This window comes from Poecilia latipinna, unplaced genomic scaffold (genome assembly GCF_001443285.1).
Source record: "Poecilia latipinna isolate Pla-1442-1.1 unplaced genomic scaffold, P_latipinna-1.0 Scaffold1459, whole genome shotgun sequence".
NCBI lineage: Eukaryota > Metazoa > Chordata > Actinopteri > Cyprinodontiformes > Poeciliidae > Poecilia > Poecilia latipinna.
The window spans coordinates 40407-66286 of NW_015114075.1; the positions used below are offsets into that span (position 1 = coordinate 40407).

The 25880-nt window shown below is 39.6% G+C and overlaps 4 protein-coding genes across 8 annotated transcripts in view; 3 read left to right on the forward strand and 1 right to left on the reverse strand.

Annotated features, from left to right (window-relative positions):
- LOC106962774 (protein spire homolog 1-like) overlaps positions 1-8040 on the forward strand; it is a 40758-nt gene extending 32718 nt beyond the window's left edge. For 2 of the 4 annotated variants that reach the window (XM_015057388.1, XM_015057389.1), the window contains 9 exons: positions 569-732; positions 834-927; positions 1417-1559; positions 2381-2569; positions 3937-4074; positions 4601-4671; positions 4769-4796; positions 5275-5570; positions 6914-8040. In XM_015057388.1, the coding sequence (XP_014912874.1) occupies positions 569-732; positions 834-927; positions 1417-1559; positions 2381-2569; positions 3937-4074; positions 4601-4671; positions 4769-4796; positions 5275-5570; positions 6914-7169 (1379 nt within the window). In that variant the 3' untranslated portion in view covers positions 7170-8040. The remainder of the gene's footprint in view (positions 1-568; positions 733-833; positions 928-1416; positions 1560-2380; positions 2570-3936; positions 4075-4600; positions 4672-4768; positions 4797-5274; positions 5571-6913) is intronic. The other 2 variants (XM_015057390.1, XM_015057391.1) reach the window with 1 other exon arrangement.
- Positions 8041-10224: 2184 nt separating this feature from the next.
- On the forward strand, positions 10225-15155 carry drc9 (dynein regulatory complex subunit 9). Its single transcript, XM_015057393.1, has 10 exons — positions 10225-10332; positions 10519-10654; positions 11564-11598; positions 11689-11808; positions 11884-11968; positions 12978-13115; positions 13238-13312; positions 14403-14534; positions 14602-14691; positions 14774-15155. Exons 1-10 carry the CDS (start codon positions 10322-10324, stop codon positions 14879-14881), a joined length of 930 nt encoding a protein of 309 aa, XP_014912879.1. The 5' UTR covers positions 10225-10321; the 3' UTR covers positions 14882-15155.
- Positions 15156-15500: 345 nt separating this feature from the next.
- On the reverse strand, positions 15501-25691 carry LOC106962777 (uncharacterized). 2 transcript variants are annotated; one of them, XM_015057395.1, is made up of 6 exons: positions 25686-25691; positions 16993-17120; positions 16536-16665; positions 16408-16446; positions 15924-16067; positions 15501-15815 (listed from the first exon to the last, which is right to left on the reverse strand). In XM_015057395.1, the coding sequence occupies exons 2-6, from the start codon at positions 17074-17076 to the stop codon at positions 15637-15639; spliced, it is 576 nt and encodes a 191-aa protein (XP_014912881.1). In that variant the 5' UTR covers positions 17077-17120; positions 25686-25691; the 3' UTR covers positions 15501-15636. The 2 variants fall into 2 exon arrangements, with proteins under 2 accessions (XP_014912881.1, XP_014912880.1); XM_015057394.1 differs by lacking the exon at positions 25686-25691 and having other exon boundaries at positions 16993-17217.
- Positions 23528-25880, forward strand: part of rnf144b (ring finger protein 144B) — a 31845-nt gene continuing 29492 nt past the window's right edge. The window contains exon 1 of the mRNA XM_015057392.1: positions 23528-23819. The gene's annotated coding sequence lies outside the window, so the exon portion shown is untranslated. The remainder of the gene's footprint in view (positions 23820-25880) is intronic.

Below are 25880 nucleotides of genomic sequence, written 5' to 3' on the forward strand. Positions count from 1 at the left end.
TATTTTTTTTCTTAGAAATGTTGGGTTTTGGAGAGGCTTACACTCCTGCACCTCCTCCTCTTACGCTCCTCGTTTTCTACTAAACTTTTTGAAGGTTTTGTCCTTTGCTTTAAATATTCTGCTTTCATCCCAGTTCCAGTTTGGTCAATACAAATTAAGGTCTTATATTTGAGGACTTAGTTCACACAAAAAGATAAATATTATCAGTGTTAGTGGTAGATAAAAGGATGTCATAGATAATCTACATACTTAATTTAACCTGTCTGCGTTTTCTACGTTCCCCTTTGAGCCTCCAACCCCTCCGCATCCCTCCCCAAACTCCTCCACCCTCAAATGGATCTCCATCCCTGGTCCTCTGTGGCAGATTAAATTCCATCCTTTCACTCAAACGAATCTGGTTCCCATTTTACAAATGGGGGGGGGGGAGAAAAGAAGAGAAAAACCAATTTAAAGATCCGACGTAAAACCCAATGAGGATGCAATGGAGCACAGGAGGAGGCGGGTTGAGATCCATTTGATCTGCTTTCCCTTCCTGTCGAGTGACTGCCTCCTGCGTGGCTCTGTGCAGATGAGTTCAGTCCGTACATGGGCAGGAGGACGTCCAGTTCTCTGTCTCTGACCAACGGGTCACGCTCTCCCAGAGCGGAGCCTTCCGGATCTCAGTCCGTCCCTCAGAGGAAGAAACTCCTGAAGGCGCCCAGCCTGGCTGAGCTGGACAGCTCCGACTCTGATGTAAGTTTTTTGTTTGTTCATTTTGCTTTTGTTTTTTTTTAAGCTTCACCTTTCAGAAGCAAAAGGACGACTGCAGGGCATGGTAACATTTGTGTATTCAGGACGAGTTGGTCGGGCGCACGTCGGCGAGCAACTCCAGTGTGGCAACGTCTTTGATGGACGATACGTCCCCAGAGTCTTCACTGGGAAAGAAAAGTGAGTCAGGAAGATTTTTTCTTTTCACCTTTCATCACAGCTGAATTGACTGCTTAATAAAAAAAAATGAACCTGATAGCATTAAGTGAGATTTAATCTAACAACCTTGACACCCATGACCTAGAGTTTATGTAATGTGTGATTTTTTTGTTCTGTGGTTAAAGGAATAGTTCAGGACTATTAAAGTGAGGTTCTGGTGAAACATTATAGCAGTCAATGTTTTACTATACAATACAATAACTAGTATTAATAAGTCACATGCTTGTTAAGGACACAGTAAAGTACATCAATGTTTCAAAAAGTTAGAAATCTGCTTTGGGTCTCCTTAAGCTAAATGTTAGCTTTAGCCTCTGGGTTCAACTAACCTCAACTCACACTAAAGATGCCAGCAGAGTTCTCTACTGCAGGTAGGGTGTTAACTTCTCATCAGTTCAACAATAAATTCTGATTTAAGTTTCCTCCTGTGTTGTCTGTTCTTTCTTACACCAGCCCCTCCCATGTTCCTACCCATCTCCTCCACACCTCAGCCAGAGAGGCGTCAGACGCCCCAGAGGAGACACTCCATCGAGAAGGAAACACCCACCAGCGTCCGACAGTTCCAGCCACCATCCAAGCAGAACTCCAAGTCTCTGGTGAGTGAGATCCCCGCATTCATTCACTCCTAAACTGTGAAATGCTGTCTGAAACACCAGCTGCCTTTCTATTGATTATATAAAAGTGCCCAAATTTAAGTTGTGAAAATAAATTCGCTCAGCAGAAAAGCACCAATTTAAAAAAAGAACTCAAGATTTTTAATAAAAAGATTTTTGCACTAGGATGAGGAGGTTTTTCAGCTGCATCAAAATTGGTGTATTTCATAAAACTGGAATGGAAACACTTTTTTTGCATGACATGAGTCATACGATCAACAACCGGATGTTACTACTGGCAAAGACGACAAAGAAGACAACAGGAAGTGGTAGTAGGAGGATGATGATTTTGTGTTTTGTTTTTGCTCCTGGACAGTTTGCAGCTGGTTCCACCAGAGCTCTGATTGATGATGAGTTCTAGTGCCATGGATGAAATATGAATATATCTCATGTAACTTTACATCTGTTACTGCCATGATTTTTATGACTTATCGCATGAACAAGCATAGTCACATGTGATTTTAATTTCATTTTTTTCTTAGTGGAAACATTGCAATTGGGAAGTTGTGTTGTTTTACATGAGCAGAATATCGACAAAGATTTGCACACATTTGATTTGTGAAAATTGGAAATTATGTGAAGGAATAACCAAGAAGACAGCTGAAAACTTTAAAGAAGTTAACTGCATCTTGCTTTGGTTTGAAAGTTAAATAGATCACTGTTTTCTCTCCTTTGGTCGCCCTTTCTGTAAAGTACAATCAGTTACTCAATCCAGCTGCTCTGTTCTTCTTCCCCACAAACACCTCATCCGTTTTCACATTCAGATCGTCGGGGCGACAGCCTCGCATCCTTCCTGGATCACTTCCCTCCTGCTCCTCCTCCTCCACCCATCTCCCCCAGCTCTCCATTCTTTGCAGAGCTCCCACCCTGCTGAGGCGTTTCTGTTGGGTTTGGTCAAGGTGCTTTTTGTTCTGTGCAGAAGTGTTTGCATCAGACGAAGGGAGTCACTTAAGGTTAGCCAGTCTCCTCTCAGTCAGTCCTGGTGCTTTAACTGTAGCCCTGCCATCCTCTCCTAATGCTTCTTTAGACTCCATTTATCAACGATAACAGCAAACTTCTACCATGGCCTAAAGTTACTAACCAGGGTTACGAACTTTGTGGCTTTTCTAAACTTGGCCCAAGTAGATACTAAAACAGTTTCTGGAATATCAAGTGCTGTCACATCTAGTGTGTATGTTTGCTTTTGGCGCACCTCTGTTTTGTAGAGTGCAAGTGTTTGTCTTCAGGGAGGAAAGGTGTAGAAATCACAGTGTTCAGGATGAGGCAGCTTACTTTACTCTCGTATCACCATTTTGTTTTAGCCATTCTTTATCCACACTGAAGGATCAAATCATAATCTGAGGATGAAAAGTGTGATGATCAAGTAATCATTAGCTCTAAGCTTTCACAGCACTGAGGTGAGTGGATCTTCTTCAAAGTGAAAGAAAAGAAAAAACTCCAAAGCAAAGCTACTGGCATACAACTTGTTTAAAACTTGTTTTGCAGGCGAGTTCTTCTTTTATTTTATCTTGTCTTGACATGAATTCCACAGTCCAGCACATCCCATACTAAAACACAATTGAGTAAAAATGTAGTTTAAATTACTTTTTTTTTTTTTTTTTTAAAGTGGATTCAGGACCAGCTTCGCGTGTCACAGCGCTACTTTCTTGTTGCCTTTCCTCCATGAAGATTTGGATTTGGACCTCTGTAGCTCCTCCAGTTACCATGGCCTATTTAGACTTTTCATTTTTGGATGATGTCTTCACATTTCTCTGTGAGATTTCCAAAGCCTGGGATATTATTTTATAGCCCAACCTTGCTTTGATCTGGCTAAACCACAAACCTTTTTAGACCTTTACAGAATTCATACAGTAAATACTTCATACACTCTTAACTGATCATAAGTCAGTTGTTTACACTGGTTTGAATTTAGGGGTATAAAAATAAGAGGGTCACACAGATTTCCATTTGTCAAAAAAAAAAAGAAAAAAAAAATTAAGACCATGTGTCCTTTTGCTCCACATCTAGTTATTTACTACCATGTTGGTCTACTACATAAAATCACATATATTGAACTTTACAATTGTAAAATGATAAAACATCAAACAAATCACTTCAAGATACAATATTTTGGGGATTTTAAAACGAAGAGATGCTACACTTGTTCATTCAGTCAGCTTTTCCTGCACCATGTGGATATCACAAAGTATAAATGCATTTTTTAATGGTTCTTTAAAGGGTGATGTGGTATAGAGGGGTTAAAAGAACGGTTATGATTTTGCCTCTAGTTTTGAATTGTTTGGGTTTAAATAAGTGTGTTGTTTTGTTGGGGGTTTTGCAGGAGGAGTTCTGTTTCCCCGTGGAGTGTCTGTCTCTCACGGTGGAGGAAGTGATGCATATCAGACAGGTGCTGGTGAAAGCAGAGCTGGAGAAGTTCCAGCAGTACAAAGACATCTACAACGCCATGAAGAAGGGCAAGGTACCATTAAATGAATCACATGGCCGACGCTTACTCCACGCTTAGCAGAAACAAGTCAGGGTCATCTGATTTCTACCATATCTTAAAAACAAAAACCTATTTCTGTTTTGTGATGCGTTTAGAAATAAATGACTAAATCTAAGTTATAGTCCCATGAACTGTATTCATCTACTAATGCAATGCTAACTGATGAGTTAGCATCAGTTAGCATGACTGATGCTAACTGATGCATCAGTTAGCATCAGTTAGCTAACTGATGCTAACTATTGTAACAAATATGTTACAATAATGTCATTGTAACATTATTGTTACAATGACATTATAACAATAATGTCATTGTTATGCCCATTAATATAAAGTCTTGGGAACATGTGTATGTATTTCATTTTATGTGTATGTATGTATATGTATTTATGTGTATGTATTTCACAACTTTTTACATTTTTCTTCAGAAAATAGTTTTCTGTTGTTGAGTGTACATGTAGATGTCAGTGGACTAAATAATTCTCTTCATATTTCATTACAGCTTTGCTTCTGCTGTCGAACCAAAAGGTTTTCCTTCTTCACCTGGTCCTATACCTGCCAGTTCTGCATAAAGTAAACCTTTTCATATTTAGAAATCAATACAAGCTGGACGTCTCCTCGTGTTTTGCAGTATTGACTATAATTGATGTTTGTTTTATTCTGTTTGTAGGCCTGTATGCTCACAGTGCTGCAAAAAGGTACGTCACACAGAATGAATCCATCGGCCAATCAGCTCACTGTGTGTCAGTGTGATGGTGTATTAGGGCCATTGTAGACAGAAAAAAAGGAGTCAATTTTCACCAAAATATTTTTAGATTAATCTCAGAAATTTTATAGAAAAAAATAGAGAAATTTCTAAGTTCCAAAATTTTAACCTCAAAATTTAAGTTTTTTTTCTATCAGATTTTTAACGTTTAAAGCTCAGAAATTTCCTTTTTTCCAGAAAATTTCTGGGATTAATCTCAAAATTTCTGAGTTCTTTTCTCACAATTTTTCTACTTTTGTAGCTCAGAAATGTCCTTGTTTTGTTTTATTTTTTCTAGAAAATTTCTGAGTTTAATCTAAAAGTTTTTGGTGGAAATGTACTCATTTTCTTTTTCTATGTACAATGGCCCTCATACATCATAAATACAACTATATACCACTGATAACATTTCTGCCTTCAATTTCTACCAGATGCGGCTTCCATCTAAACCGTATTCCAGTCTGCCTATCTACTCCATCGGATCCACCAACACTCTGCCCAGAGACAGAATAAGTGCCATGGCTGCCATAGGACAAGGCCTCTCTGTGGCCGGAGGGCCGGGGCCGTCGACGGCAGCGGAAGGGGCCTCTTCCACCGCAACTTTGAAAGGAGCTACGAAGGCAGCATCTAAAGGAGCTGGGAAAGCTACGGGAGCAGCTGCAGCTGCCAAGGCCGACAAACCGTCAGGGAGCCAACAGCGCCACAGTATCCACAAGACCATGTCCAAGTAAGAGCTCCAAAACTCCTCATTTGCTGCCAGAAAAAAAGTTAATTATTCTGCATTAAAATACACGTAGAAATAATATGAGAACAGCTTGTATAATATTGCGGTTTTAAAGCTAAGAAGACAAAACAGTGCAGTGTTTCTAATTCTGAAGTGTCTTCTTCAACAAGCTGAGGCTTCAAGTTTGCTGCTTCACACAGCCGGCCACTGACATCTAGTGGAGAAAATTAAAATTGCAAGTCTGGAAGATTACAGTCTAAAGCACAGTTCATGTCCAATAAATGTGAATATACGTCCCGATTGTCAGAGTAAAATAATATTTTGAAAATAATAACCTTTAAGCAGGTATTAAACATACTTCTCACAAAGCCCCCACTACTGTTTTTAAAAAAAGCTTTTAATCAATCTGATGTGGACTGAAAAAAGTGTATGTGGAAGAATAAAACTATTATAATATTAGAACTATTTTTATACATACAGCATTTTCAAAATCCAAACAACTGAATCTTTTCTGTATATTATTCCAAAACATATCTACAGGGGGCCAGTAGACAAAATCAACAATCATAATTAAACATTGTTGTACTTGTTTAGCAAATGATTTTATACATTTTTTACATTTCACGCATGTCTGGGAAATCCTTTAATGTCCCATGGCAACCATTTAGCTGCTCAAAACGCCTGGGTGTATCTAACCCCACCTTCAAGACGCAGCTCCTCCTCATAGCTGCACTTTCAAAGCTTCTGAGCTTCCACCTCACAGAGCAGCCCTCCGCCATGACTCCACCACTCAGCTCCTTAAGACTAACCAGCAGCAATTAGTAACACTTTTAACACCTGGTGGAACTGCACATACGCTGAGCTCATTATAGGAGCCACTTCTAAGTGCATCTCCGGTGAAAACATTGTTAAACGGTTAATGGAGGAGTGATCACTTCCTGAAGGCGGAGTCTCAGAAAAAAACTGTTTTTAAAGAGACACAGGCCCAGTTTCAAGCCATTAAACTACAAAGTAAATTATATTTGATATATACATAATTTTTATAACAACTGAAGGTAGCATCATTTCTTGATTGTTTATAAAATGACACTATATGGTTGGAAAATACATTATACTGCCCCTTTAATAGAAGTAGAGGCTTTCAAACATCCATCTCTGAGGAATGCATCTATATCGAGTGTCTCAATTAGTTACAAAATTCCTAAAATAAAATGACTTTTCATTCGTATTGTAATTTATTGAATGTTTTAAGTGTTTCTGTTGCTGGGCACCTGAAGCCAGCAGTTTAATGATCTCAGAAGCTTTTCTACAGAGGCCTGGTATTTGTTTGTCTCTGCTCGCTGCAGGCTCTCGAAGCACGGCTCTCTGAAGTCTCACGAGGAACTGGAGCTGCCTCCCGAGCTAACGGAGGATTGGGCCACCATGGAGGTGTGTGTGGACTGCAAGAAGTTCATCTCTGAGATCATCGCCTCCAGCAAGCACAGCCTGTCGCTGGCCACCAAGAGGGCTCGCTTAAAACGCAAGACGCAGTCCTTCTACATGTCGTCCCCTAAAGGGGCCGAGGGCTACAGGCCCTCGGAACGAACAATCAACGAAATCTAAAAGCACTCATGCTCACCCAGGTCGCAAAGAGCGGTCAGAACGACTAACAAGAACTTTTAGAGACAAAGTTTTCCTTTCCTCCTCATCATGCACAGCAACTCCAGACAACTGCATGTTGCAGGAACCGCCAGTCTCCTTCAGTTCTTTCCCCCGCCCCCTCGCCCCCTCACCAACATCTGAGTCTTACTCTACTCTGCCCACAAGCAGTCGACGTAAAAACAACCTGAGAGTCTGAGTGGACTGACATCTCACCACTGATGGCACAAGAGGGCGGTCCAGGTCAACTCAGATTCATTTTAAAGCACAAACCAGAGGAGGGATTCTCTTTTAAACAGAGAGAGAGAGACGCTCAAGAAAACACAGAATATAAAGCTGTATATTTTATATGGGTTATAATTTAGTTTTTTACATGCGTGTTTGGGTGTATGTGTGTGTTCTGTAAAGGATCGCTTCCGAAAACAAAACAAAAAAAAAGAAAGGAAAAGCCACCTTCTATTTTAGGTTTCACCGATGGACACAGCTCAGGGAGACGTATCCTCACTGCTGCTGTCAGCCCACCTGAGAGCTTCGTTCTTCTCATTTCTCTGGAGGAAATGCAAGACGTTTCTGACAGAATTAGAACCAGACAGAAACAATGTTTTGTTTTAAATATTCATTTGTGCCAAATAATACTTTTTTCTTCTTTTTTTTTTGACAAACAAAAACCTTCATTCTTGGGGGGTATTCCTGCTAAAGCCCACAATTAATCCATATGTTCATTGTTGTCTGCTTATTTAAGATCAGATCACAGAGGGAACAATTTCTAGTGCAAATATCTTAGTACATTTGAAATGATAAAAACTAATAGTAACTCTTCAGCTTGCTTTAAGTCAATTTCTTAATATTGATTTAAAAAAGTACTAGTTCCACTGGCAGATTATTTCACTTATTACATGGGAAAAATATCTTATAATTAGTGAGAAATGCAAGTGGAATTAGTACTTTTTTTTAAAAAGAAAGAAATATTAAGGAAATACTTATTTAAAAATAGCTCCTATATCTTGCTTAAATGTTACTTTTAAGTTCATACTCTTAAAAAAAATAAGAGAAAACTAACATATTTGCATTAAAAACAAGACCAAAAATACTTTTGTGTTTTTGCAGTGTAACTCCATCCTTTAGCATTGTGTAGCTCTGCAACACATCCTAGCTCATTCTCAAACCAACAGAGACACATAGATCCTCTAGTGAGTTCCAGGTCTGCTCCAGGGTTTTGTTTGAGTAAGAAATCCATCCCACAAAATGAAACCACTTTAAATAAGGTCCAGAGTGGGCATCCTGATAGGTTTACCATCATTAATCAGAGGTAGATCAGCTCCAGTCTTGGCTGAGATGATGGAGATCCTCAGCCTATCCACCAGGAGGAAGCTCACCTCAGCCACTTTTATATGGGCCTGTTTTTACTTTCTCATGAACATTTACTACATATCTACTAAATTAATTATTTGTATACAAGGTGATTTTGTCAGAACTTGGGTGTTTACCAGAGATTTAACAGTGCTGGATGTTATTTTGCTCTAACAGAACCACTGCTGAACTACTGGGTCTGCTGAACTACATTGTTTACGTTCAGATTTACAGCATCTGGTTTCTCCTGGTGCAGAATTATGACGCATCTGAGTTAGTGCCGCAAATGGAAGTGGCACAGATCCAATTCCAAGAAATTGGATCTGTGCCATGAAAAAGTTGGATATGAGTCGCATTTGGGCAGGAAAAAAATTGGATATGGGTCGCATTCTCCTGACACTTCTAAAATGTAACAGATCAGAAATAGTCTCGATAGATACAAGTTGCAGAGATTTTTCTCGATTTTAGTTTTTTTAAAAATCTGCATGTATTTCTTTTTGTTATGAATGAAACAAATCACAAGCATAATCTAAAATATTCCCTTTTTTTTTACACATAAATCTTTCCAGAAGCTTTGAAGTTCTGTGACATCAATGCAGTTGTTCTGCAAAGCAAACCATCTGTTTGTTTTATTTTTATTCGATTTGTTTTTGAATAATTTTCATGTAATACGTGCATTTTTTTTTTTGCATAATCTGAATTGTCTCTTGACACTAATCAACATATAATAACTCATTTACTTTTCGTTCTATTAACTTCTTGTGTTACAATGTTTGCATTGTGTAAAGGTTAGTCATAATGAAATGCCTGATCTACAGACGATGAAACCCCAGTTCACTGTATGCTCGGCGAATAATTCACTGTGTGGCTGTTTTATGCACAGCACATAACATTTAAAAATGCCTTTTATGATTTAGAATTATCATCCGGAGTGGAAGGAGGTACAATCTGCCTTCTTTCCTGGACGTGTTCCTCATCTACATGATATATTTCTGCCTTACAAGCTGCCTTTCATGATCGCTCATTCGTTGAAGAGTCACCCAGCGTCGGTGTACATACTTTGTTTGTGATGGTTTGTGTGTAAGAGTGTAGATCAGGTGGATGTTGTCTCGGTGAGGACAGTGACACAGTTGAGGAGCTGCACCTGGGAGCGGTACGGTGTGACAGGCAGCAACATGCATGTACTCCAGCGTAGCTTGTTCCCTCGGTCTGTATTACCTTTAATCTGTAACTACCTGCAGAGATTGCAACGAAGGACGACAATAAACTGTATTGCAATACATGAACGGAGTGTTTATGTTTTGTTCAGACGAGGAGCAGAAGGGAAAAATAATACTACTAATAATAAAAAGATTACTTGGATTTCAGGAGTTCTAGATGTTAATATTAGTTTAATAATAAATTACAAAATTTTATTAAGAAGAGGGAAAATTAAAATCTCAAAACATACATAGAACTACATAGAAAACCAAAATGCAGAGCATCATCAAGGACTATATGAATGTAGCTGCATCTAAGTGGTTCCATGTAACTTCCCAAGCACACAAATAATAAATAAATAAAATTATTCCAAAGTGAGTAAGCGGGTTTATCCGAGACAATGGCGACTAAAAAAAATTACTCTACTTTTCACTGCGGAGGGGGGAAGAAATACGTCCAGTTGCTATGGTGACACGCCAAACATTAGCTCAGGCTAATAGCACCGTGTGAGTCGTGCAACAGAAATTAAAAGTAAAACTGAACTCGGGGTAATTACTCGACGCTTTATGAGACTCACGTAAGTGTTATCTAGTCAGACTCACTTCGTGTGAAACGGAAGTTAGTCAACTCATTGTTTTGGATTACTGTAATGAGGAAGGCGAAAGAAAGTTGTTGTGTTTTTATGAGCCTCTATATTTGATTCAGTCAAATAACGGTGTGGAGGCGGAGGAATCCACTGACCTTGCCGCTGTTCTCCACTCAGGATGTCCTTATACTTATCTAAGATTCAGAGTCTCAGAACAGTGGCTGCACTGGAAGACTGCGCTCACCAGTTGGACTTACTGGGACATTCCCTGTCGGTGCAGATCAGCAGGGAGCGAGGCTCCACATCCACACAGGTCCTTCCACTGTTTCACACCCCAACGGGAAACCAGGGCGGGTCCTAGCGTCTTTAGTGTCCTGGGCCAACATGCTCCATGCAGCATAGATTATCATGTAGCTACCATCATAGACACACTCAAGATTTCTTTTACTTTTTTTTCTTTAAAAAAAAATAGTGAAAGTAACTAGAGTAATACTATAAACACATGAAGCAAGGCACAAACATACTATATGCCATGCAGTTAAAATTAAACAATACTAATACAAAAGATTTATACAGTTAAAAACAACAGCACCCAATAGTTAAACATTTGCAAAATCATGCGCACTAGAGATGCATTTTAATATGGACTGCAAAACTGTCGACTAAAATCTACATTTTTAAAAGTAAGACAGTTACTTTGAAACACAAATTCAATTGCACAACTGTCATAAAAATGTCCTACCCTTTGTTAGATAACTATTTTTCAAACAAGAAATAGCCCAGCCAGCATGCCTAGGTGGGCCCCATGTGGGGACAAGGAGGGCAGACTATATGGGTCCCATATGGGTTTGTCCGCGGGTTCCACGATGGCCCCACATGGGTTTGCCCATGTAGGGCCACAGCCCACATGGGCCCTGCATGGGCCCTAGCTGCAGATTCAGCTGCACACTGTTTAGTAATGTAGCAGCTCATGCCGCCCTACAGGAGAGGCAGCCCTGGGCAACTGCCCACATCGCCCATGCCAGAAACCGTTTCTGCAGAAACAGCTGGGTGTTGCTCTGATCTGTCCATTATTTCAGTTCCATCATGATGGTGATTACTATCACCTTTCAGCTAAATAGTTTATGATGCTCTCTTGATTTCTTTTTCCTCCTTAGTGTTTGGAAATATTTCCTGAGTGAAAAATATCTCCTTACGTATGTTTCTTTATGCCCATGTTTAGGAGAAAGACAGGCTGGTACAGCTCAAAGCAGATTGGTGAGTAATTATCAGAACAATAAAAGCTAGAAGTATGCTGCATCAGGTCTTCTCCCCCTCCCTTTAAATATGTTTTGTTTGTGTCTGCAGTCAGTTCATCTGCCATCATGTCACCAAGCTGTGCTTTGAGCTGGAGGACACCCAGAGTTTTGAGTCAATTCCACAGGCTATGGAGGAGGATGAGGCACAGAAAGCAGCCAGGAAGAAAAGGTTCAATACTGCCAGTTTTTCTACTAACAAATGTTTTATTTCTTTTAAACTTATGTAGTGTATTTCCCCACCCAGAGAGGAAGAAAAAATGCGGAAAGAGAGAGAACAGGCTCTGCTGATACAACAACAGGAAATCGAGGACAAAAAGGATCAGATCCACGTGAGAGATTAGCAGTGTTAACGTGTGCTCACTGGTCCAGTTATTATTTGTGCTTTTCCTAGAAGAAAAACCACTAGAGCAGAAAACTGCCTTAGTTCTCCATTATGTGTTTGTTAAATCTTTCACCGTGTCATGACAGAATAATATGAGACAGATAATCTGCAAAAAAAGTCGAGCTCCTCTGCCTTCTCTCAGTGCTAACTACAGAAACACACAGCTCCGCCAAAAAAAGCCAATCAGAGCCAGAAGGAGGGTCTTATCGCCATCAGTCATGCTTATGTATGCGCCACTCACACTCTCCCCCGTGCTCTCTGCTATGCAAGTGACTTCATGCCTAGTTAGCATGGCTGCCGGTAACAGTGGATAAACAGTTTTCCTGTAATGCTAAGTTGTTTGTCCTCCATTAGTACACTGAGCAACACGTACCTGAGATTGATTGACAGCGGTAAGACCCTCCTCCTGGTTTTGACTGTTTTTATTTGACTGGAAGTGGTGCGTTTCTTCAGAGAGCAGTAGTAACACTGAAAGGAAGTGGAGGAACTCAAATTTTTCAGATTATCTGACTCATTATGCTAAAATATAGTGACAGTTTTAACAAATATATGAAAAAAAAACATACTGAACCTTTAATGCAGTATGTTATATATGGCATCAATTTGGACAGATTGATGGCATATTTTCTTTTGCACCAATTCCACATCATCTGCCTCATCTGTAAAAACACTTGATATTTTCACTTCCTCTGACTGTTTTCTGGTTGTGTGTGAAAATCTCAGTTTGTGAAATACTAAGAGCAGCACATATGGCATCAACAGTCATTTTACATTCAAAGTCATCTATTTTCCCTGTTCTGCATGTGATTATTTAATTTGCAATTTGTGTTGAAAAGCAGTCTACGTAATACGAGGGTGAGTGTTAGTGTTAGTGTTAGTGTTAGTGTTAGTGAGTGTTAAACCGAAGAAAATACCTCCCAGTACTCTCAGCTCTTCCAATAACTTTTCCCGCACAGAAAATGTACCTTCTTTTGAATGAACTGGAAGGCGAAAGATCCAAACTGCAGAAAAAAAAGAAGTCAAAAACCACAATCCTGTCCACACAAATGGCCAAAGAGTCATGGCGGAAGGCTCAGCTGATGGACCAGCTGGAGGTACATCAATCTCCAAGTCTTTCTTTCACATCATCCCAATCTCCCAGAGATTCATGCCAGTACTTCCTCCTCCGTCAAATAGAACTTCACCCCTTCATAGTTTTGTTCGCCTTTGTTCTCAGCTTCTGCAGAAGCAGATGGAAGAAGAGGCGAGATTTCACGAGGAGACTGTGAAGTTCCTCCAGACTCAATACGAGGTTGGTAACGTAACGTCATGAACGGGATGTAAATGTAGAGCGCAGGGTTAATTTAACTGCTGTGCAATTCATATGTGGTTCATTCAAAATCTAGTTGAGGTTTGCAAAAAGCTGTTACAGGAGCAAGAACTCCAGGGGTTCTTTAACCTTTCACATATGGGTACTGGAACTTAAAGCTAACAACTGGGAATCAAGTTTGGATATCATTAAAGGGGCAGAATAATAAGTGCATCAACTATGTTGACTTAAGTTATAAAAATGCATCAAATATCACTTAAAAGAAATTTTCCTTCATAGCTTATCACCTTGAAATTGGGCCTCTGTCTCTTTAAAAACTCTTGTTATTTCTGAAGCTCCACCTTCAGGAAGTCATCACAAAGTCGCTCCTCTCTTAACCTTTTAACAACATTTTTACCAGTGTTGCACTGAGAAACAGCTTCTATTGAGCTCAGCTGATGCGCAGTGTCACCAGGTGTCTGCTAGTTGCTGCTGGCTAGTCTGAAGGAGCTGAGTTGGGGAGTACGGGTAGGGGGGCTGCTCTGTGAGGCGGAAACTTGAGGTAAAGCTCAAAAAAGTCAACTTTACATAATACTTCCTGAAGCATTTACGTGTGTCGAACATTGGTGCAAATGTTTTGCCACAGCATATTTTTTATTCTCCAGTTTTAAAAAATCCTGTTTGAAGCTACTGTAACTTTCTTCTGTTGCGTACACAGAATTATGAATTAGTATGAACCAAGGAATAGTTGCTGTGGACGGCTAATTATGTTTCTGAAAACGAGACTAAGAGGGATATTCAAACAAAACAAAGACATGAATTCATGTATATGATTTGATGAATCATACATAATCATGTATATGATTCATCAAATCACTTAGTAGTAGAACACTACCAAGTGTGTCCTGCAGAACTAAGTGTTCTGCTACTAATATTAGTACTCTAGTATTAGTAGAGTACTACTAATAATAGTAGTCCTCTATTAGTAGAGTAGTACTAATAATAGTAATACTATACTAAAATTAGTAGTCTTAATATAGAAGACTGCTACTATATTATCATACACATGACATAATTCTATGTTTCTGATTAGGAGTTTCAACAGAGGCTGCACAAGTGGAAGCAGCAAACCAAGAAGATGCAGCAGGAAAAGCAGAGCAAGCTGGATAACCTGGGCTGCAAAAGAACTTTGAACACAGACAAGCTGATGGAGATGAGGAGGATGGTGAGCAGCAGCACTTGTACCATACAGCTCACTTTTAAATCATATCACGAATTATTGTTGCTTTTAGTTTAAGGAGATGGAGCGGGTGGTGCTGGAGGACAAGAAGGAGCAAGAGTTGAAACGCCAACAGGAGGAGGAAGCTAAAGCCGCCACAACGGTAACGACGGCCAACCGGAACACCGACTGTAAACGGACGGAGTCGTCTCAGTGTGCTGATGTTCTCGTTGTGATCTGTGCAGATCCAGGCCTACTGGAGGGGCACCATGGTCCGCAGAGGCCTCGGCCCCTTCAAGAAGGTAGAGGAGAAGAAAGGCAAGAAAGGCAAGAAAGGGAAGAAGAAGAAGTGACTTTTATTTTCTTCCGACACCATGTTTGCAAGTTAAGCAAAAAGAAAAAAAAATTTGGACAAAAATATGTAAACTATACATGTCTTTATTGTAAAAAAGAGTATTACAAAATATTACAAATGTTTTTAAAAATGAATCAAACAGGCAAACTGATCAGAAGCGGAGTGTCAAATGAAACCATACAAGTAAATTACATTTTTCCATTTTGCACATTTACAAGGTTTCCCCTGAGGGAAAAATGAGTCAGAAATGTCATTAAATTAAATATATATATATATATTAAAAAATACTTTGAACAATAAATAACACTGGCAAGTTTACTCTTAATGACCATAGGCCTTACACTTTATAACAACCCATTATCTGGACAGGATTTTTAATACAAACTTGATAACTGACACACATATATACAGTAAGCCAATAAAATAAATCAACAATCCACCACATAAAACTGAGTCAGCAGAAGTTCGGCACAGTAAAAATTCCCCTTCTTTAAGTCAGGGAAGCAGAAGCTCCAGCATTGCACAACGCCCAACGCTTCCGAGGAGGACCACAGTTAGAGAACCTTTAAGAGTGCTTTCGTTTCTACTAGATTGTTTTTTCTTTTCTTTCTTTTTTTTTTTTAACAGCACCCCTGTTTGACATGTTCACGAGTCATGGGACAAACAAACCAGCAGTGATGTCAGTGAGACTGCTTGAAGTCCCTTCCTGCCTTTAGTGTGAGAGGCTTCAGATGTCTCTGGGACGAACTGCTTTTAGTCGAGCAGTTCGTCCTGTTGAACGTGCATGTAGTTGTTGTCTCCCACGATGACGTTGCTGAGGCACGAGCCGTGGATGATGATGTTCTGGTGCTGCGCGAGTGGATGAGGAGGCTCTGAAGGCGCGGCCTGTGCCGCCTCCTGCAGGCTTTGGCAGCAACTGCAGCTCACCTCAACTGTAACATGAGCAGGAACGCAAGGTGAGGGGGTGCGATGTGTTCAGGTGCTAAAAAAAAAAAAAAACCCCTCAAGATGCACGAGTGTGAGCTGCAGTTGTTACCCACCTGCTTTCTGCAGCTGAGAGCCCTCCAACAGAGGCCGCCGCTCACCCGCTGCGGAGGGGTGGGAATCCCCGATGACGCAGTTGATCATGGTGGAGTTGCTGATGTTAATGATCAGAACGGTAGGAGGCGGGCTCGTGAGTCGATCTGTCAGTGGAGGTAGTGAAAAGCGAAAGAACATTGAAATAGGAAGTAGATCTTTTCCAGAGTGACGCCACAGCGGAATTACATCATTATTTACTGAAGAAAAAAACTTTTTTTGCGTCCAACAGCTGCTTTACTTTGACATAATCCACATATAAGCCTATTAGATTTATGTTCAAATACAAATAAAACAATGTATGTATATATATATATATATATATATATATATATATATATATATATATATATATATATATATATATATATATATATAAGTCTTAATGTGAATTATTTTATAGCACAACAGTAAGAACAGAGGCTGAATAATAAAAACCCTGGTTACCTTGTGCGTTTTTCTCCTCCCTGAGATGAAGAGTCTTATCTGTCAACAGTAGTGAAGCAGATGTTGATTGTGAACTTTTCGGCCTCCACGTCGCCATATAAATATTTCTACTTAAATAAATTATTTACCTGAGGAACCTTTCCTCTTTTCAACAGCAGGGAGGCAGAAGAACTGGCAGGCTTTGCTGCAGCTTCTCACAGCCACAGCCTGCATCACTTGGAAGAGTCTCTGCATGCTGAACCCTTTAAACGTCATAACCTGTAGCAGGGAGCAACAAATAAATATGAGTTTCTAACATAAGGCCTTTGAAACAAAGGTAAAGCAGTCAAATGAGTTTCTAAGTCTCGTGCTTGCTCCTAAACTTCAAGTCGCGCGACGGGGATTCCCCGCACTCCCTCCAAACCCCTCTACCTTCACTGGAAACTATCATAGAAAATCGCTGTAAAGTTATAGATAGAAGCCAAACTACATTTTTAGAATCGTTTGTACTTTGAGAACGTATCTCTTTTAGTCGACAACGTGACTTTTATGCTGTTAATGAAAAGGAAGGCATATTAAGAGTCCGTGACGCTGCCGTAACCTTACCTGAGTTGTCGATGCTCTTTCTATTATTTTAGTCAGATTATTGTCAGCCGCGGAATTCGGGTTCTGCTGGCCGGGGCTACCCATGACTGCGGTGGTTCTGATAAAATAATCCCTAAAAGAGGCAATCGCTTTCTTATATAGTAAAAAATCCCAGCGCATGCGCGCTCTGACTTGCGGTTTACGTCAGGTGATTTACAGTCAAACTGCTCTTCAACACAAATACAGGCACGGACTGAGGAGAAGCTCTCGTGTTAGATTGCATCATGCTCTTTGTGTTTAGTTCCTATTGTAGATGAGTGCATTAGCGCCAAATGAGGTCTGAGGTCCTTTTGTTGTCGCACATGTTGAATAAAAAAACGTGCCATGGTTTTATTTTTCTTTGTACCTTTTATCAAATACTTTCTTTGCGCTGTTTTCGTCTGATGCAAGTTTCAAACCTGCATATTGTTTGAGAACACAGTATAACAAAAAGCACACCAATGAAGGTTATTTAACCCACAACCTGTATTGTAATTGTATAATGCATGTTTTTTTTAATATATATTATTATTATTATTATTATTATTATTATTATTATTATTATTGCTATCATGCCATTCCCCAACAGAAATAGGTTGTTGAGAACATTTCAAAAACCATTTCCTTGTATCAGACACAGAGCTGGGGTATAAAAGTTGAAGGGGAAGTTGTAGTGTTGGGGGTTGCACTTCAAGCTGTCATTTCTGGGAAAGATCAGTGTCATAAACAACATGACTCGGTTGAACTTTGTTTTCTTCAGAGCAATCTCCTTTGCCTTAACAACATGCTATATATACTATACACTCAAATGCCATTTTATTGGGTACACTTAGAAGAATTACGTACCTCACATATCCCCTTTCACAACTTTCTCTTTTGTTTACCGTAGAGATTCACCGAGGATTAAAAAAGATTCCCACAACATAGTGATTCCTGCTGACTTGACAACATCTTGGATTTGTTGCCTGCACATCCATGATGCGAATATACTGTTCGATCACATCCCAAAGGTGCTATTTTGGATCGAGGTCTGTTGACTGTGTAGGTCATTGGAGTACAGAGCTCATTGTCATGTTCAAAAACCCAGTTTTAGATGATTTAAGCTGTGTGATGTGGTAGGAGACAAGACAAGAAAATTGCTTTAAAGTATGCTGGTTGTAGCCATTGGAAGATTTACGTAACTGTGGTGTGCAAACAATGGTAATTTGGTCTCTAACACACCATCTCACTAACAACATGAATTGTAGATACAAGGCATGATGTATGCACACTTTCATGTTGCTTACACCTAATTCTGACCCTACGATTTGAATGTTGCAGCAGAAGTCAAGACTTATTGGACTTTGTTTCAATCTGTTGAGGCCTCTGTTTTCTGTTCTTTGCTGAGAACAGAGGCAGCCAGTTTGAGCTTCTGCTTCTCTAGCTTGACTGATTAATCAGACAAGTTGTCCTTTCAGTAATAGCTTTCCACACTATGGTTTTGATGAGGAGTTATGTGAGCTATGACTGCCTTTCAGTAATTTTCTCCTCTGAAATTTGGCCAAGCAAGTTCAACCCACTGGATATTTTCTCTTTTTTAGACCATTCTTTGCAAGTGCAACTCATTAAGTTGCTTCCAAATGTATAATATAATTTAAGAGAGGAAACGATTTGCATCATGTAGTTAGATCACTTATTTATTTGGGCTCATGTCATTGTTTGTCCGATTTGGAGTGCCTTTTTTAAATGTCCATCACTCACTCCTGGTCCTCCTCCCACACTCACTCTAGCATTTATAGCTTGTGTGGAGCCAAACTCTGCACAAATTCTGTTGTGGCATTTCATTCTCGCACTTGTTACAGCCTGACTAGTGGACTGTAACAAAGTGAGGGACTGTAACAAACTTGTGTTAAAATATTAACACAAGGTGGTAATATTTTAAGAAAATAATTTATTTAAATAAACAATTATCAGTAATTTTAGAATGCCTGGATGTGTGGAAATGTATATGGTGCAAAAAACTCAGACATAACAAAAAACCAAACACTGTGGTGTTTGGCTCCCACCGAACAGAGAAGTCACCTTGAAGGTTAGATGGGTGCAACGGTGACCAGGAGAAACTCGTGCTTCTGTTGACAGGTTCCAACAGAAGCAAAAAGTGATAGGATTATGGCTCTTGTGTGTTGAAATGCCTGAAAGACAAAAACAAAAAGAGACCCTTAGTGGTGGAGTAATCACCACCCCTCTCTTAAAGAAATGGATTCCACTAAGAATCCAGTTAAGACTACAAACTTAATACTTGTGACATTAAATCGTGGAAATACTTTGTTGGAAATTGGCATGCTCGCCAATTTAGATATCCTAATTCAACGCTCCAGTCCTAAGCTACAAGCCAACACTTATTGGTATTATATCTAGAGAAAACACTTTAAGGTAACAAATAGGGCAAGAGAGCTTTGATCAATGGGCACAAAGTGACAACACACCCTAAGAGCAAGAGGCTCTTGACAAGCCATATTCCCTGTGTTTTTCAGAACTTTTTATGTGGCGAATACCTGAAAAACAAAAACCACTGCATCTTTCAGTGATTAAGACAATGCAGCAAGTTCCAAAAAGTGATAGGATTATGGCTCTTGTGTGTTGAAATGCCTTGGCAATAGTAAATGCTTCATTTTTAATGACAGAATAGTATCACTATGCAAGTTAAACTTCATGGAGAAGAAACTCACAGGATGTTGAACATCATTCCCATCATATTGTAGCAGCATACCAGCAGTGACAACATAAATACATTGTTTTAATGTATTCAAAAGCCTCTTGACAATAAGTTGACTACATAAACTGAACCTTTGTTTTTAAAAGTTCAATCAAGGAAGCAACTAAAATTGAGAAGTTTGGACAGAAACTGCGGTAGTAACCCACTGGGCAGGAAACGCGTAAGTTCCCTTTAGTTTGTTGACATTGTTCAATAACAAAAAAGATTAGTTTGAACTGGCTGCACACATCCTTGCTTAACTACTTTCCCTAAGTAAGTGACAGTTTCCTTAGCAAACTCACATCTAACCAAATGGTCTGATATGCATCTCTCAGGCCATCAAACAGTTTCTTGGTCCTACCAACATGGCAAGTGTTGCTGTATACCATGCAGATATGCAACCACACCATCCAGATAAGACACCACCTTGTTCATGCAGCAGGAGCACTCCTAACCCAAAACTCAGAACAGTATTACCCTCCGAAGAGAATAATAGAAGCAAAGATTTCCTTTGCTCCATGAGTTAGGGGAACTTGTCAGCAGTGGCAGCTCCAGAAATCCTTATCTGCAGATGCTAAGAGCAATATACTGAAGATGATCTGACGGTATGAAGGATCATTGTTATTACAGTTCTGAACATACAGAACAACTCAGAACCCCGACATCTACAACAGTCACCAATAAAGTGGATAGTGAATATGTGGTATTCTGCTATTTAACTAAAATATATGGCAGGACAATATGGCTGAAAAACTCATCCCAATGTAAGCATGTCACATGAGAGTCGATATAGATAATTATTGAATAGTTTTTTGTTTTAAATATCTGGAATGCTGCCAAACGGATGATCTGACCTTTTTTGTTTTATCCACAGTTGTCTCCTGGAAATTTGGGCTGTAGAAAACGATCCATATTCACATTATGGGTGCCTTTCAGATGTTTTCTGGAAATGAAAATAGGCATACAAGTTCATTTCCTGTTGCAAGATGGGAGGATTTTTTTTTTTACTCAATATATAATCATTGATTGTTGTTTTTTTTAATCAGTTGTATTTAGCAAGGAAAATATCACAGCAACCACATATTAAAGAATATTAACTTAGATAAAAAAAAAATAATTTGATATTTTCTTCAGGGTTCTATGGAAGTGCTATGGATTTTCCAGGGGGAGCTATAGGACTCCTAACGGCCCACTAGGTCAGATATTGAGCAGAGGCCGTTTTGTCAACACAGTCTGCAATGAGAGGTAGCGGAACAGCATGTGGCTTGGTAAGAGCATTAACTTGGCAGTAATCTGTAATCAGCAGTGCTGTATTCAAGGATATATTTATTTCACTCTTTATTACCTTGTGTTTTTCTGCACAATCTCTAAAACATTGGCAAAATGAGGTTTGCATCACATACAACATCATGCTCCAAAAGAGTTGTCCTGTTCTACCAAGAAAATACATATACTCCCTAAAACGAATCCTTAAATCTCTTGGCATTCAATGCAAAAAGTATAGAATAGGGGTTATGTGGTGTCGCCTGCTGGAACACGTCAGTAGTTTGGCACTTCTGTGTTTCTTGGACGAATGAAATGGATGATTTATTCAAACCAGTAAACAGGACATTGCAATAGTCTGAATGTGGTGACACAAATACATTGAATTTTCATTTCCATTCAGCTGACTTGAAACCATGTGACACAGTTTAGAAATGTTCCTGAAATGAAAGAAGCAGGAACTTCACAGAGATTTTACATGTGAGTCAAAGCTCAAGAAGAACACGGATTATACACCAGATTGCAAATGACTTAGTCGATGAACAAAAAAAACAAAAAAAAAAAGCAAGAGCCTGACTGAGGTTGTTTATAGTTCGGGGCTATGATCATCGTCTCAGTCTTTTTGGTATTCAAAACAAGGTAATTGCTGGAAAGTCAGTTACTGATCTACTACAAACAATAGAGGATTGGGCAACAAAAGCAACAAAAATGGATCCAGAACTGAAACCTGTGGAGCCCCTCAGGTTATACAAGCAATCTTAGAGGTGAACTTATTTGCCAGAAAAATTCTGGTATGGCAAATATTCATTCTACATAAATATTAGGAAGTAAATAAGTCTAATGCAGAACCAAAGGTAGTAGCTAAAACCCTCAGGCTATTTGTTATGGGCAATTGTATTAAAGGCTGCTCTGAGATCCAGTAAATTTATCGTGGAACAATAACTTTTAATTTGTTTTTGTGGTATATTATACTTTTTATTTTATTGCCATTTGATTTTAATAGTTATTTTATGGGTTTTCTGTACAACATTTTGTATTTCATTTGTTTTCTGTAGAGAAATGCTGTTATCAAGTAAACTGTATTTCCTTCCTTACACATAAGCCACCCATGTCCTCATTTTGCTTTTGCTTTTGCTTTCACGCAAACCATTTTTAGCCAAACTATACTTCACATTTGATTTTGGAAATTTCATGACATATATAAAGGAGTTCAAGTTCCAGTGAATCAGTAACTGCAAGGCAACTTTATCTCTGCAGAACAACCCATCCACAAATGTGCAGAAAGTAGAGGGACGCTCATATTCAGCAGCATTGATTTCTTTTCTGTTATGTCGAGTAAGAACTAATTCGTACTCTATGTTCAATGACTTTGAGTTTGCCGCTGTAGCTGAAACAGACATGTCCACATTTTGAACCTCTTTATGAGGAGCTTCTGTTTCATGTGTAGGATATCTGGTTCTCTGAGCACAAGCAGACAAAAAGCTACTTTAAGTGAATTGTATATGGACTGTACAAAAAAAGGCCAAAAAGAGTTTGCTGTAATCTTAAAACATCATGCCACTCTTGATCCTGAAACAAAATTCTTTGCTTGATGAGTTTTATTACTTTTCAATGTATCTACTTTTGTAGCCAAATCAAAATTTGAAAGTAGAATGTACAATTTATCTTTATTTTAAAGTGCATCCTCATTCAAACTCAAATTTTTTTTATATTTTTGTTCATTTTATTTGATAAAATAAAATGATAAAATGATAAAAACATAATGATAAAAACATGTGGAGCAATACTTTTAGGATGAATTAAAGGGGTGGTATTAGGTATTTTCTAGGCACATAGTGCCATTTCATAGCACAAAAAAGTAACTATACTATGTTCAGTTATTATAAAAGTGCTGTATATGTCAAACATGACTTCAAAGGAACTTGGTTTTCCATTTTAATGCATTGAAATTAGGTCTGTCTCTTTAAAAAGCTCTTGCTCTTTCTGATACTCTGAGCACATCATTACAACAATGCTCCTCTTGTAATCTTTTAACTTAGTGTATTTTCACCAGCATTTCACTGAGTAGTTCGTATGATGAGTTCAGGATTTGTTCATTGGACCAGATGTTTTCTCTTTGCTGCTGCCTTCTGAAGAAGCTGAGTGGGGGTGTCGGGGAGAAGAGTCCTCTCTGAAACTCGAGTTGGAAACAGCAGTTTCGAGGAGGAGCTTCGTGGAAAACATGTCGCTCGGTGAGAGCAATAGTTTCTGACATTTTAGTCTCCCCTGGAATGGATACCTGGGGACATTAATGGATTTCTCAAACATGCCTAAAATAATCAAATTAAAACTCCATGTATGTTTTTGATCATGGACTAACATTATAAACACGATGTAAAGTTAAAACAAGTCGATTTTAACACAAAACTGCCCTTTTAAACGCAATGGGGTAGTCGTCATACGTAGTGTCTGAATTCTCCGGACAGCACTTGAAAGCAGCAAGTGTTGAGTGAGTTGAGCGAGTCAACCAGCAGGAGCAGTCGTGAGTTGAGCTCAGTGGAGAGCGAGCGGAGCTTCCTGGATGGGCTCATACCGCGGAGGCAGAGCTCCCACACGGAGACACGGTCCTGACGGGGGGAGCCGCGGGGCTGCTGCGATGTTTTTCCACTTCCATCAAACTCCAATTCAGTGAGGAAGATCGTGTCCAGGGCCGCGGCGGGAGCTTTACAGGCTAGCAGCAGGTTATGACAGAGGCAGACTCTTTTATCAACATATGTTCCTCTGAGAGCACTGCGGCTGCGGATCTGGAAGCTGCTCCCACACCTTAGGCAAGGTAGGTCTGCTTTTAACGCATTTCCAGCTACTAGAATGATATATGTACAAAAAAATCACGTCTGCCAGTTCTGATCTGTGTGAAAGCGCGAGCTTTAAAAACGCAGATGTATTTAGTTTGTATTCGCAAAAATATACAGATTTTTTCCCCCCTTTCTTTTGTGATGATATTAGTCAAATATATGTGGCTATAAATACAAGCAACCGATGCTGGCAGACATGATCGATGCTAATTTATTTCCACTTTCATTTCCTTCTTCAGTAAGTCAGTATTATGCTGTGTTATGTGATCGTGTATCAGTCTCTCTCAAAGTAAATAAACATTCAAATTATTAGGTTAGAACGCCTCTGAATTACACAGACGTGTGTGAACACAGCAGTGAAAGTGATGCCATATGATTTCTGCTACACACACACACACACACACACACAGCTGCCTCCTGCTGCGGCACAGTGGCTGTCTGTGCAAAAGCAGCAGCAGCTTCTCACCAGGCTGATCTGGTTTTCCATCCCAGGCCTTAACAATGATGCTTTGATGCCCCCCAAACTCCTCTGACCTCTTTCAGCTTCAGTAGCATTCCCATCCAGACCTTCATCTGACTGAACACTAATCATTATTTCATCTAAACAGAAGAAAACCCAGTTTGCACACAAGGCTGTATATAAGACATTCTGTAGCAGTGGTGTGAGCTGGAATGTTTGCAGATGGAGGGGCTGGATGCAGTCAGACTTCTGAAGGCCTCCAGGCTGAAATGCAGCCTTTCTGCAGACATTTGGATGGAAATCCGTCCAACATTAGCCATCTGATTGCATTGTTGCATTAAAATAGGGTTGCATTCTGCAGGCGCAGGTCCTTTAAAGACCACCTTCGGTTTGCTTCATCGAAGCTGCTCTGCCCTATTGACAGATTGCCCACCGATGTTATCTCAAGTTCAACTGTAAAGTTTCTCCTGAACAAAAGCTCCACTGTATTAATAATGACATAAGGGGAGTTTCCATGGAGGGAGGCAAAGTGAATGAAGGCTGTTATTTTCCAGCGTGAGACCACAGGGTTGGTTGTAGGGCCCAGGCAGGATGGGACAAGCTAGCAGACTTTGTGGCATGATGATAGCAGACGCCTCAGCTGGTCCGCATGGAAGTACAGGAGGAAATTAAAACGTGACTGGGCAGAAAAGGTGCTGTTCCGCATGTAAAGCAACTGCAGATCGCTAATAACCCATAATAATAATAATAATAACAATAAAAATAATAATATTAATAATAATAATATTGGAGCGTTCAGCCTAAAAACTGGCTGCAGTGGTCGAACTGCTGCAGAAGTTTCCTGCCAACTTTCATAGCGTGTTCAAGGCAGTTTGTGATTTCAGCAGCTGCTCGGGCTGCAGTTTGTTTTTAACACAGCAGCTTCCTGTGTGACCCTGTTTCGAGTCCAACCCGCAGTCCTTCTCGGGATTAAGTGCAAATCCCAGATTATGACTTTATTACTCATGTTTTTTTGAAAACAGAGGACTGATTTGTTGTTTTTGGGTGGGGCTCTGTCCTTTGGAGATGGTCCGGATCTATCGTCCAAGATAGAATTATCTTGCCCTCTGTCAACTATTAACAAAAGATCTGTTTTTCTTACCAAGAAAGAATTCCTCTGTATGACGTTTAGAACCCTTTATGAGGTGAAAAGCTGTTTATATTGCCATTGTTGGGGCTTAGGGCTGGAGTATAATATAAAACTTATTTTTTCTACCCTTCATTTTGTAGTACACTGATTAAAGCGTTACAAACGGAGTGGCTAAAACCGTTTCCAGTCAAGCTGTTTGCAGAGTACATTCCTCATGCTAGCAATCACACGTTAGCTTAGCTTATCTACGAAGACACAGACTCAGGTGTGTCAACCTGTAGATCTTGAGAGTTTGGTTGAGATCAACAGCTTTTAGGCACCTTGCACAAGCAAGAGGTGCTGCACTGCAGTTCTCCTACCTGGTGGGAAGGGCACACACCTCCAAATTGCACCTAAACTTGACTGAGCTGGTTCCCGGAGGAAGAGAGAGCTTGGATCTCAAAGTTTTTG

What these genes read in the sequence shown, in the direction of transcription:
- drc9 (XM_015057393.1), top strand. An exon ending in GTACAGCTCAAAGCAGATTG is followed by an intron (nt 11,599 to 11,688) that starts GTGAGTAATTAT and finishes TTGTGTCTGCAG; the next exon opens with TCAGTTCATCTGCCATCATG. An exon ending in AAGCTAAAGCCGCCACAACG is followed by an intron (nt 14,692 to 14,773) that starts GTAACGACGGCC and finishes TGATCTGTGCAG; the next exon opens with ATCCAGGCCTACTGGAGGGG.
- LOC106962777 (XM_015057394.1), bottom strand. Translation starts at nt 17,151, where the DNA reads ATGCGCTGGGATTTTTTACTATATAAGAAAGCGATTGCCTCTTTTAGG. An exon ending in AAAGAGCATCGACAACTCAG is followed by an intron (nt 16,666 to 16,992) that starts GTAAGGTTACGG and finishes TCCCTGCTACAG; the next exon opens with GTTATGACGTTTAAAGGGTT. An exon ending in CTCTCAGCTGCAGAAAGCAG is followed by an intron (nt 15,816 to 15,923) that starts GTGGGTAACAAC and finishes CTCATGTTACAG; the next exon opens with TTGAGGTGAGCTGCAGTTGC.